This window comes from Lycorma delicatula, chromosome 4 (assembly GCF_047948215.1).
Source record: "Lycorma delicatula isolate Av1 chromosome 4, ASM4794821v1, whole genome shotgun sequence".
NCBI lineage: Eukaryota > Metazoa > Arthropoda > Insecta > Hemiptera > Fulgoridae > Lycorma > Lycorma delicatula.
The window spans coordinates 211,501,849-211,515,884 of record NC_134458.1 but is presented as its reverse complement, the minus strand read 5'-3'; the positions used below and the strand labels follow the sequence as shown (position 1 = coordinate 211,515,884).

General features: G+C 35.1%; 1 protein-coding gene across 3 annotated transcripts in view; it reads left to right on the top strand.

Moving 5' to 3' along the window:
- The first annotated feature begins 865 nt into the window (after positions 1-865).
- Positions 866-14,036, top strand: part of Iml1 (GATOR complex protein Iml1) — a 199,049-nt gene continuing 185,878 nt past the window's right edge. For 2 of the 3 annotated variants that reach the window (XM_075365142.1, XM_075365139.1), the window contains exons 1-2: positions 866-1,183; positions 13,662-13,714. In XM_075365142.1, coding sequence (XP_075221257.1) covers positions 13,663-13,714 — 52 coding nt within the window. In that variant the 5' untranslated portion in view covers positions 866-1,183; position 13,662. The remainder of the gene's footprint in view (positions 1,184-13,661; positions 13,715-14,036) is intronic. The other variant, XM_075365140.1, reaches the window with a different exon arrangement.

Below are 14,036 nucleotides of genomic sequence, written 5' to 3'. Positions count from 1 at the left end.
AATTGCAGTAAAACTTTCATTAAATTCTAATACAAGTTACTATTACTTCCGATTCAAAATACTAATGCAGTTATAAAAAAAACTGCACGAAACACCCACTACGGAAAAATAACAGCTGTTATTTCATAAAACATTAAAATTAATCTTTTATTTTTATTAAATTCACTGTGAATAAACACACTAAAAGTTAAGTAACCATACTTAAGTAATTACACAAACATACACTATTGAAGGTTAGGATACCGAACGTCATATCACTGTACTCAGCTGATCAGTTATCCAAAGAATATAAAAGGTTGTATTATCTAAAAGAAAAAAGTACCAATTTAGTTTTGTTATTAATTACAATATAAAGTTAACCTTTTAGATTTTGGCTTTAAAAATTGATGTAATTACACATTTGGTTATTTATTTTAATGTAACTTCTTGAAACGTTGTTTTACAGCTATCTTTTTTGTGTAGAAGAGTTTTTCTCAGTTCTAGAGCTTTAAAAAAATATTTGACGCACTTTTCATGAATTTAGATTATAAAATTGGCTGAAATTTGTAAGCAGTCTACTTAAACATTTCTAGAGTGAAATGTATGGACAGTTATTTCATATCTGAATAAAATTACGGGTAGTGTAAATTATGAAATAGTAAACAAATTTCATTTATTATAAAACTGCTAAGCACAAAAATTAGTTCTAGATTTGAAGTAAACATCTTTAATGGAGTTTCATTGAAATGCGGAAAACTGACTTATATTGATCAATTCTTAATTTGATTAATACAAATGTTGACTAGTGCATTCACGTTTAAAAATCTGTTTTTTTTAAATTGTTTTTTATTCCGTCGAATGAAATCTTTAAAGCACTTTTAATGGGTATTTTTGTTTAAGTAAATGTTAACATTGAGAAAACAATAGCGAGAGATTCAATACAATTAACATTCCTTTGCTACGGCTTCCAAACAAAATAGTCGTATATGATCAGCTGTTTATCAGTGTTCGTTCTCAGATTCTTGGTAGTTTGTGTTTTAATATCGCCTAACCTTGTCTTGTTGATAATGGATGGACGCTGTTGTGCCGTCGCCTGTTTTTTCAAACATTATCAGATTTTCATGTCCTAGAATTTCTTATGTTACATGATTTTGTATTAAAATGAAGTTGTATAAGCTTATAGTTCATAATAAAAATTTCAGCGGTAAGAAATATTTGATAAAATGTTTGTACTTTTCTCGTTGATATGCATGATGAAACATGATTAAAGTTTTCTTTTTTAAATGAATTAAAAATGACAAGACTATCTAAATATTCGTACTTCTAGAATTCTTGTTAAGTTTTGTTAACTATCTGTAACTTATAGTAAGAAAAAAAAGTATTTATATGTCGGAACAATTTGCGTATTATTTTTAATTTAGTCTGCCAAAACGACGTGTGTGTGTATATATATATAGTTTTTTATTGACAAACCAATGTGAAATGTAAACAATCTTAACAAGCGCAGGTTGTGTTTAGTTTATTTCAGTTAATGTAAAAAATATCCTGTTAGGAGAGTTTTTATTTATTATGTTACCAATCAACATAACTAATTATTTCTGTTTATGAACTGTATAAATGTAGTGTTATGCAATTATTTAAAATAATTAAATTCAATATCTCCCAAAAATATTTTTGTAATTTGTAGTTAATGGAAGTCAGATTGTTATGGTTTGTTTACTTTTATCTTGATTTTCTTTCAAAATATGAATATCTGTGTACATTTATTTTATTTATCATATGGTACATAGCTGTTCTGTGTTCAAAATATTAAAACAATTACAATAGCAGACTATATATAACTTTCAGTAAAGCTACAAATTGACATCCAGTTTTTTCAGCCATTTGACTCCAGCTAGGGTAGCATGATATTCATTTTGTGGATCTCCCTTGTATGCTTTACTATGTGGACAGTACTCACTATATATTCAATTCAACACTTTGGAGTTGCCCACCACACAACCAGTTGTAGATGAATACATCATTTGTTCAAAAAGTAATAACATCAACCATGTCCAGTTCTAATGCAATTAAGTCTGCACTACCATTGTCTTGGTAGACTAAAGCTTTGCACTTGCGCATGGGCTGCCTCTGCATATTGGCAGCCATGGTTTTTCATCCTGTGAGATTTGGCATTGTTGTTTGATATTAAAATCCTGTTATAAAACCTTTGGTCAAAACTTATGGCCATATTGATTAGTGTCACTGCATTGGTAACTTTTTTCCAGAGTAGTTTGAGGGCATTCTGGCAGTGTGGTGGAGTTACGTTAGCTAGTACTGGAAGTCATCTGATTGGGGTAGAGGAGACTACCAGTAATTCATGATTTTATTTAACTCTATATCCACCTTACCAATTTAGCAGCTATTCCCCATTCAACTATACAGGTTGCAAAGTACTCAGCCCCAGAGTAGGTCAATGCTAATGGCGATGTTTGAAGTATGCTTGTAGGTCAGGGTTTTATCAAGCATCTTGCTGAGGTAATTTGGGGTTGGCTTGTGTTGCAGTTCTTTCCCCACAAATGAGACCTTTAGTGACTTTCTGGCATCTCTATTGGTTAAATGGAAGCAGCTTTTTTCTGTTTTAGTTGGGTTAGGTTTTAAACTCCGTCTGTGTATATGTAACATTCTAGGAAGAGAAAATGTAAGGGAACATAACTTAAGATATTCCAATCCATTAATATCTTGTAGAAGATGAAGAGACTAGTAAAATATAAACATATTTTCTCATAATGTAACTTATGTGGTAATCAGATGCCTGAGAGGTGTGTTTTTATCTGTGTAGGCTGCTATATCCATTATTAGTGTCTAAAATTTGTGAAAGTAGAGATCAGTGGATGAAACAAAACCCTTGTGTTTCCTTAGATAAAATATTTTAATTAGATGATAAATACTGTGACAATCTAGTTTTTTAGAATTTGTTTGTAATGTTTTTTTATGGATTATAGTTACTTATTTTTTGTTTTGAAAATGATTACATTGTAAAATCATGCTTCTTATTCAGGAGTGCTTCTTATTCAAATTAATGCTGATGTACTTAATGAGTAATTTAAATATTGGTAAATTATATACAGGGTGTCTGTGACAGTTTTGGTCGCCACGCCACCCCCTCTGTACCTAGCCCATATGGGCTTTACTGGAGGTCATCATCAATACCTCAGCGATGACATCTTTCAGTGAAGCCTCAGCCATGATGCCACTGATGCGAATGCCACAAGCAGTATTCCAATCGGTGTGCTACTAACTAACATAAACTCCAAACAAAACACAACTAACCAAGTCTCAAACAAGATTGAATGACTTTCTAATAACGAATAAAACTGAACCCTACCTAACTGAAAGGTAAAAATGAGTTCAACACACAATGAATCATAAAATGCAACACAAAAACACTTAACAAAACATAACAATAAAAATAAATAATATAACAGTAACATAAAACATAACTTATGAAAATCAAACAAATCTATAATCAAACAGAAACAAAAACAGCAACAGTTAAGAAACCATTAAACAAAAAACCAAACATAAACACAAAGAAGGAAAGTCCAAGTGGAATATCACACCCCTTTAGCAATCCTTTCTTTCGCAAAATTTATAATAAAACTTTCTACGATCAACCATTCGGCCAGCTTTTCCAAAACATGGGAATCAAGTGTCAACCTGATAATATCAAGCCTACATATGGTCCCCATGCACATTAAGTCATACCTAGCATCATATGATAAGCATCGTCCAACAATCCATGTTGTGGACACATACCAGAAGCCACCAGGCCAAATTTCTGGTCTGTCCCAAAAAGTGCCATGTCCAGAAAGAAATTGTGTCACATACTTGTTCGGGTGTACCCAAGAGGCGTCCTGCAAATCAACAACATTAGGAAAAAGATTATGCGTATAATGCACACACTACTGTCTCATCCCATCTGGCAGGGCAAAATCATGCTGTTCTATCTCCTTCGAAGTCAATTCACCTGACTTCTTAGCAACATAACGCTATTGTCTTTTAGACGCAATCAAGTCTGTTGGTTTCACACCTACAATCACAAAGATTGCTTCCCGTGAAATTGTACGGTAACCACTTGTTACCGTTAGCAATATAAGATGTTGAGGCCGTAACATAATATCCTGATAGCTTTTAAATGTTAGCCTATCCGCCCAAACAGGCGCTGCATATAGCATAATTGCCTTGCAGATGCCATTATACAAGATACTAATAGTTTTAAAATTAAAACCCCAATCAGGATTGACCACATGTCAAATTTTGAAGAGGGCATTACAGGCCTTCCCAATGATGTATTGAGGGTGCTTCTTAAACTGCAAGTTTTTATGGAGAAATACTCTGATGTACTTTTGAATCTGAACATATCTAATACGTTGGCCTAACATTGATACGCGGACTTGCTGCTTCACAGCCAAACGGCCTTTGAGGACCATCATCGTGCTTTTCTCTGGGCTAAACATCATCTTATGTTGACGACCCCATAGCTCAAGTATCCTGTGTGCTTGAGTGACAAATTGTCAATTAGTCTGTGCAAAATTTCAAACATGTCTGAAATTATACAGAGCCGGGTCGAGAGAGTGGAAAGAAGAATGTTGTTTGTGTCCCAAGACCCTTTACACATTCCCCCAGAGATCCTTGTTCCCATGCTCATGCACAAAGGAATGCCAGAAATCCCTCTTCGATGTCTGAATTTTGTGAAAATATCGAGATCTAAGATCTCTATGTTTTCCAGCAAGGACCGCCCACTGTTGTAGATCGCTCGGATGCTGTCTGCATACAATAGATAGCCTGTTTCATTACAGTCAATTCCCTGCCCCACCATGGACCGAGCCTCTCTTGACCAGAACTATGAGGAATTGAACACTTGGCAGTATCAACAAAAGTCACCAACAAACCTGCCAGGTCTTCCAAGTCCAGAACATCCAGACTCCAATCTGAAATACAAAGTCTGGCCGAAAGAAAATCAACAAACTTTTTCCAGTCCGCATGTCTGTGCAGGAAACGACCCTGCTGAAGTGGAATGTTACATCGATAGCACTCGCCCAAACCACCAGCTATCTCATACACAATCAATTGACTGCTTGAGCTTTCCACCACCTACCAGTTACAAACATTGACAGGAATAAACCTACCAGTGGTAATTCGCACCAATAAGGATGCGACTGATACCAGAGAATCGTAGCATTTTATCCCAGACCTCAAGATGACAATCAGCAGGATCTCTATATTAAAAAATATCCACACAGTCAACAACATGTTGATCATTAGAGAGCTGTCGAATGAAGACACAGTCAAGTTCTCTTCTGCACAGTACAGCAGACATACTATCAGAACCATAAAACCTCTTCCAACGTGAAAAAACCTGGCAATTCACCGGACACAACATATGGATTCTGCAACAAGACAACATCCAACTCCCCCTACATACGGCAATCTTGCTAAGTTCAATCTGTACAATGTAAGCACCCTGTGCATCTAATTGTCCAATTTTAACCATTTAACGATATTGAATTGTAATATATTGTGACAGCCCTGTGATAACAAGCACAATCCTTACTATTCACAGATTGCTTGCGGTCCTTCCGAAGATGTCTGCAGTTTATGCAAGTCAGACCCTCCAACTTCTTAGGACACTCCTCTTGTTTGTGGCATCCCCACTGTGGCAGCACACTACCATCAGATGTTTACACAGTTTAGCTGTGTCCAAACTGGCAGCACCTGAAACAAAGTTGAACATCTACATATTCTTTGACCTTACATGAAGAGAAGTCAATAAACAACCTGCCCTCAGATATGAAGCCTTAAAATAGTTCATTTGACTCACCTCAAAGACATCGTGGTAATGCCCTGACTTGCGCCTACCCATTTTGAATAACAGTCTACAATCAGCCTTGAAGATCGCCTCAGCCATCTGAGTATTCTGCTCCTGTATGAGAGCCATTAACTCCTCCTCAGATAGATGTCGATCAGTATCATACATGATGAGCTTAGGATGCCTCTTCCTTTTAGGGGCGACTTTTATGACGATTTTACTGATCTCGAGGGAATCAGAAATTTCTTTAATTGTCTCTTTGTCATTGGCAATGAAAATTAGCCCCTTTGTCACGTATATTTTGAATTCTCAGGTTTGACCTCTTCTGTCAGACTATGTGAAACTTGTCCATTTTTTGCTAGATTTTGCCTAGCCCCCCCTTTAAACGAACAAAAACAACCTCAGGCTGCTTTGGAGACAGACTGGTTTCCCATTTCTCCTTCAATGAGGCACCACAACTGTTAGAGAAACCTTTTCCTTTACAGTCGCCTCTTGCACCTCTGGAGGTCTCTCAACCAACTTATCATACCCTTCCATGATAGCAGAAACAATTGCTTTGAATTCTCTCATTCTGGGGATAAACCTTTTGTGTACCTTAGCTGAACTGCTGCTGGAACTCTCTTAAGAACTACATAAGTGTTTTATATTGCTCATTAAATTCCCTCACAAGCAGAGCAGAACTCCCCACATGCCCTGATGCTTGAACAAAATCCTGTACTAAATCCTTAAACCGGGTAGAGATACCTGATACCCCAGCCCTTGGCTCATCATCTTATGATAAGGAGGAAATATCAGGCTGCACTTCAGCTACGATTTCACCAGGAGCACGTTTTGCTCACCTGGACTTACCATTCTTACCCCCTTGATCAGACATAAACAATATTAACTAAATAAAAACAAACACAACTATTAAATTAATTTAAAGTTATTCTTTGTCAGTAACAAGTCCAGTAAATCAGATGGCAGTGTAATCAAAGGAAAGACCAATCATATCAGTGCAAGAAGGCCGTAGCCAAACACAAAGAACCAATATGGCCGTTGCCAATGTAAACAAAATCACATCTGACCAATTAACAACTTGAATTATATTAAATTCAAACAAACAGCTAAAACAACTGTATTTTATCACAGAATATACCAAAACAAAAAGGAATAGCCACCCAGAAGGGTGACTTAAATAAATTAAACCATCCAACTATGTTGTAGCCCAGATAGCCTAAAGACCATCCAAGTAACAAAAACTCGAAACAACCAGTTACACAGAAAATAATATCCCAAAATAATGACTAAACAAACAATTACATCCTTACTAACAAATAAATATAATTGTTTGGAGCCAACTAAAACACGACCTACCAGTATGGCGTTGTGTGTTGAACTCCTTCTCATGGTCAGTGGAATATGCACACGTATGCAAGACAACTAACAGTGCGGTTGTAGTACCTTTCATTTCCAATTACTGTGTAGGGGTTTTCAGTAACTCAAATTCGACAGTTGTCTCTGTTAACTTAGCATACGTATGAAAGGTTTCCTCATCACTAAATAACAGTGCATCAAGACATTAGGATTCTTTTTGTGCATTAACGTCTACAGCAAATTGATATTGTTGAGGGCAATCATTTGGTTTAATGTGATGGAATCGTAACTTGTATGTTCGCAAACAGAACTGCTGATGAACGTCATGAATAGTGGAACAAGGAATTTGCAGTTCGTAACTAGCTTGCCTATTGACTTTTCGGGACAGGCAGTAAATGCATTGCATGTACATGATCCACCATCTCGTTAACTGAAACTTTTGAATGATTTCCAATTTGTGAAAACAAGCTTCCTTTTCTTTTTCAGTTTAGCCTTTGGAACCACCATAAGGTATTTCTTCTGAGGATGACATGTATGAATGTAAATGAAGTGAAGTCTTGTATAGTCTCAGGTCAACCATTCCTGAAATGTGTGCTTAATCATGAATAGTGGAACAAGGAATTTGCAGTTCGTAACTAGCTTGCCTATTGACTTTTCAGGACAGGCAGTAAATGCATTGCATGTACATGATCCACCATCTCATTAACTGAAACTTTTGAATGATTTCCAATTTGTGAAAGCAAGCTTCCTTTTCTTTTTCAGTTTAGCCTTTGGAACCACCATAAAGTATTTCTTCTGAGGATGACATGTATGAATGTAAATGAAGTGAAGTCTTGTATAGTCTCAGGTCAACCATTCCTGAAATGTGTGCTTAATTTTAATTAAACCCCAACTACCAAAGAACACTGGGCTTTCAGTCTCTCTTAAAGTCATATCCCACTGACAAATAGACTTGGATGTAGGAGGATTGATATTCCATTCAGTTCATATTTGCTGTTAAACATGTGTAACTGAAACTACACTAACTAAAGCACAACTGAACCTTCTGTTGTGGGTCCACGTCTTGATTGACTACTGCTGACTACAAGTGCATTGGGGAATAGGCTTGGTTGTGCATGTGTATTCTGCTGACCTTGAGAGTATACAGAACAAATCTTGGAAATATTTTCTGTCGATTGACCCTACGCTTAAGAAATTGGTTTTAAATATAACGAAGATTGCGTTTCTAAATATGGGCCATTGCTTTTGGATACCTTTTTCCCGGACATCCTGTAGATTAAACATATATCCTTGAACTTTTGTGTCTTGAGTATTTTTGTAGCATCATCTGATTATTTGTATGTTGATGCAATTAATGGTGCTTCTGGAAGAAAAAAATTCAGTGTGATTTGAAAGTGAATTTATAATTTTAAAGTATTGTCATTTTCATTTTTTTGTTAAGTTAATATTTTGTATTCTTTTAGGAAAGCTTAAAAGTAATGTATGTTGTAGTCACCGCAATATTATTCATCACAGATGATATACTAAATTTTAAAACATAAAACTAAAATAAAGCTGGAAGACTTATAGATCTATTACTTTTATCCATACATTTTCCACTGTTTGCATAATGCATCATATCAGTGTTACTATTTTTCTGTGATACCAACTAAAGATATTACTGACAGGTTTTTTGAGTTCTAAACTTGACTTTTGTTTAGGTTTAAATCTAAACTTAGATTTTTTTCAAAAAATCCCCATTTTTAGAATATAGTCTAAAAATGTCTAGATTTGAATTTAGATTGTTCATTTAGTATTTCATTAACTTTATAGATAGAAAATGCTCAAAGACATTTTACAAACATAAGTTTCAATAAATGTACATTTCAACTGTTCAAACAGTCATCTACAGTAGATATACAGGGAAATTAGTAAAGATGAAACTAAAGAATGTGAATAAAAGAATAGCTGCCGTGAAAGTTGTCAGAAACAGATCAGTAAAGACGAGGGAGTAAACTTGGTGAGCATAAGGAGAGGTTGATATTGGACAGTGAACCAGATGATAAGGATATGAATGTATATGACCCATCATTCAGTAGACAAAGGTCCAAGTCCTGTCTCACTCTGTTATCATATTTCCTCAAGAGCAGCAGTAAGATGAACCCCATGAAGTATGGTGGGCATTAAGTCTTTTACTATTAATGATTGCAATGGAACCTGTGTGAGGAGATTTGATATGTCTAGAGAGCATTGAACTCAGAGTTCGGTGAGAGATACAAATTGGAGATATGCAATTTAGAGGGGACAGAGATAGCCATTGGCTTCCTTATAGCAGACACCTCATTCTGCATGAAAATAGCAACGCCACCACTTTTTCTACTTTCTATGAGACAGTTGTATTTTTCACAGAAGTAGCCTCAGAGTGTTATCGCATCTTGTAGTAGGTGTGTTTCTAGAAAGCACATTATTAACAGTTCATGTGCATGCATCAACAATCTAACATCTTCAATGCAGGACCGAAGACCTCTAACGTTCCACTGAATAATGCTCATAAATAAAGGTAATAAAATTAGTTGCCGGTGATCCAGTTTTTCTTTTTCAAATTCCTGATTTTAAAAACTACGATGCCCTGGGGTTGGGCGGTTCCTCATCCATATCCTCCAGTATATGAGGTGAAGGAGGGGAGATTTTGAATAATTGGAAATCACAGACTACATCTCAGAGGGAATGGTTATGTGGCATCCCTTAACAGAGAGTTTTTTTATTAGGTAGCTTACCGTCAGCTGTATTTACTCCTGCCCGTACAGATAAAACTTTGGAGACAGGAACCTTAAGAGGGATCCCACTAGTGTTAGTTTGACTAGCTGCAACTACTGACTTTTTATTCATCTTTGTTTGCTCAGAAATAGTTGCACTAAGTAAAGCAACCTGATCAGATAACATCTGTACAGGCTTTTTCAGCTCATTGCAAGATCCTCACTGCTGGTTACCTGCATTTGTAGGGGTTTTACTTGATGTAGTGGTGCAAAAGAAATGTCTGGTTTAACCAAGTTACGAGAGTTTTGTATCTTTTTATATTTTCTTTGTGTGGCTGGGAAAGATAGTTTCTGCTCCGTACAAATTTTGAGAATTGCCTTCTCATCTTTAAACATTAGGCAATATCAGGAGCGAGCTGTATGTGATCCACTGCAGTTTGCATATTTTTCATTTTCTTGGCAGTTAGTAGCCTTCCTTAGCACATTGTGCACATATCTCCCTTTTCAGGCAAGATATTGTAGTGTGACCATATGCTTGACATTTGAAACATTGCCGTGGGTTAGGAATGAAAGGTCGTACTTGAACTGACAGGTAACCAACCTTTATTATTTCTGGTGGTGCTGGAAGGTTGAAAGTCACTATATGAGAAGGTGTAGGTTCTTTGATTCCACTCTGCCGTTTCATTATTTGCTTAATATCAACAACTTCTTGGGAACGAAGCTCATCAGCAGTTAATGTAACGTCCATATCCAGAAGGTCATGGCAAAAAATTACCCCTTGGTTTGTATTTAATGTTTTGTGGCACACCTCACTTATGTTTATACTACCCGTATTAGCAAGTCGTAAAAGTCGTTGACTCTGCTCATCATTAAATGTTTCAATCAGAGTTGATCAGTCTCGCAATTTCCTGATGTTTTTCAGGGAACCACTTGAACCATTACAACTTTATTTATCAGGAAGGGTGAGACCTATTGAATGGAGCCACCTATTTTGATGAACTAAAAATCTGATGTTCGTAATTGGAGACTTGATTTATCATCATTTAAACTGATACTTTGTTCAGAACTGTCCTTATCAGACAACGCTGAGCGAGGCCTCTTCACAAGAGTAAAATTGGTAGTTTTTGATATGGACCACCCACCAGCCATCTTATGAGTTTTTAGTGGACTTACAATTTTGGTCCCACAAGTACTAGCGATATAATGGACCACTCCAGCATAGTGCGTGCGTGCTGAAGCCAGAGCTAATTTCAACTGGGTTTACCCAGGTTCCCAGAGGACGTTGTTTGAGACTCACTATATAGAGCCATTCACCTATTGGCATGATAGTTTCCACCTTGGGTTACTGTTGTGTTTTGCAAGATGTTGCAACACCAAGTGTAAATGTTAGAAGAAACAGTGTAGGATGTTTTTCTGAAGTTGTGTGTTGAGTATGTCTGAGTTGAGTGTATCTGAGTATGTGTTGTAATTTGTGTAGTGTTATGTGTATACTGTAAAGTGTTCTGCAGCTCTGTGTGTGTTGGGATGAAAAGCTGCAAAGGCTAGGACCATGGGGTCGCCAACCCCCAGTCTTAAAGAATAAGGCTCTCCTTCGGGGGTTATGTAGTAATGGAAATTTGCTGGATGAAGCACAAGCTTTAATGTATTGATTTAATGCATTGTGAGTCTCTATCACTGTGTGAACTGGGATTGAACTGAATGATTCAAATTAATTGAATGAATAATATTATAAAAGTAATAGAATTAAATTTACATTAAATTAAATAGTATTAAATAAATTTAAAAAAATTCTGTCTAACAATAGGGCTATGTGTGAGGCTAGAGTGGTGAGTTATGCGAACACCTTATGGGAGGCTAGACCGATCATCACCACCACTGGTAACAAAACAGGATGTCCCTGTGGTGCTGTTCTGGGAGGTGCAATGGGGTGCTCTTATAGTATCTCTGCAAACAATCACCCGATTTTCAAAATTCAAACAGGGTATTTGCTAGTAAGTTGAAGGCTAACATTTGCATGCATCAGGTACACTCTCGATGTAACAGATTATGGTTATTCGGAAATGTGTCACGGTTATTTGGAAATATGTAGTTTGTCTGTTTGTTTGTTACGCATCAGTCGAGAACCAACTGACCAATTACTTTCAAATTTGCAGGATACATTTTTGTTATCCCAGGGAAGGTTTTAAGCCATTGACCAAGGCCCTAGCACCCCTGAAGGTTAAGATATTAAAAATATTCATTATTTCTTTGCCCCAAGGAGGGTGAAGTTGTGAATTAAAGATATTCATTAAGGAAAAATTAGATTAATTATTTTACTTAATTATATTTCTGCCACCAGGGTAAAGAAATAAGTTATGAATTTTTCGTCGTCAAAGAAAATGAATTTTTCATGTATGTGCTTAATTACCATAGTTAATATTATTCTATCTGTTGTAATTTTGTTTCTTTTTCAAGTTTCTATAAATTCTGAACATTATAATTATTATTTATCAGTATTATTCTCACAACCATGAGGATAACGTTCAGTCTGAGGATCCAGGAGATGGAGTCCTCTGTGTAGATAAGAATAGCAATCAAAAACAAGCTCTGTGGGTGCCCAGGGCACCGGTCCTCCTGCCAAATTGGAAATGGCGAGCAAAGCAAGCTCTGTAGCCATGGAGTAGGCCTCAGGAGGCCCTGAGTTGGCTCCAGAATTCACCTGGGCAAACCTGAGCCCAAGGGTTCAGGTTCTGACTAGACAGGCTGGCTAGTAAATACTAAACATAATTACAAGAGCAACTGAAACTTTTTGAAGTAAATTTCTAAAAACATTGTACTTGTTAAATTTTGTTTGATTTATTATTTTTTTTTGCTAGATTTTAGGTACTTTCTGATTAAATGGAGGCCACCTGTTTTCAGAAGGAAGATTGATGTTTTTAAAAAAAAAGGAAACATTTGGTTAGATTATATTAATCTAACCAAACTTAACCTACGCTTGCTAGTCAAGGTTAGCGAGCAAAGCGGGCATAGGTTAAGTCTGGTTAATTATATTTATTTATTGCATAAAAAAACTCAAACATGTACAAACATTGTAGGCCTTTATTTATATCCTCAACCTAACAGTCACAGTGTGCTGTGTTAGAATGACCTCCATTTAATCAGAAAGTACCAGATTTTATTTTAAAATAAATTTCAAAAAAATGATCCTGTATTGTTTTATAAATACAAGTAGAAAATATTCTTTATTATAGTATTTTGTATGTATTTTTAATTAATTAATTTTTTATATATGAATAAAAGAGTTTTAATGTTTTTTTATAGATTTAAATTTGTTAAATAATCTGTAGTTAACAAAGATAGATTTAACAAAAAAGGGCTCTTGTTCTTATATTACCATTTTTATTTTATTTATCTATTTAAAATATATTCTACCAATTTTTTCTGTATATTAAAAATGTTTTCTTATAAAAAACACTTTTTCTTTGTTGATTTGTTTTAAATAATACTAATGAATAAAACCTGAATTTTCTCCATCCTCATTTTTAAGTGCTAAATAACACGTGTTCAGATAATTTTAATTTAATGTTTCTACAATTTATGTTATAAAATGATTTTATTTATTTATTTATTATCTTCACTTATTTGTACGATTATTATTATTTAATATAATCTTTATTATTACATTTACTAATATTTGAACAACTCTCTATTTTATTGATTCATTATTTTTTCTATGTTTTTGTCCATGACTATGATGAAAGTATGAAAAATAATTATTTTAAAAAATGGAACAGACATCAAAATGTGCTAAACAGTAAGAAATAATTTCTTCCAAATTAATTTGATTTGATGCATGCTTCTATAAAATTAATTTCTAGATATAATATAAATTTGTTTTTTAATACTGTATTTGTATACTATATAAAAATCAGTATCAGTATTACATACTGTACCTGTTGTGAGCTAACAATAAACATGAGACAAAGATATGACATGGAGTTCATTGATTTATTAAATATCTAGCATTTTGGCAAGTTTCTGCAGGCCACTTGGAAATGCTTTGTGAAAGAAAGAGGGTACCTTTAACATGAATTTGCAGATGGAAATGCTGTAAGAATATTCCCAATTATTAAATT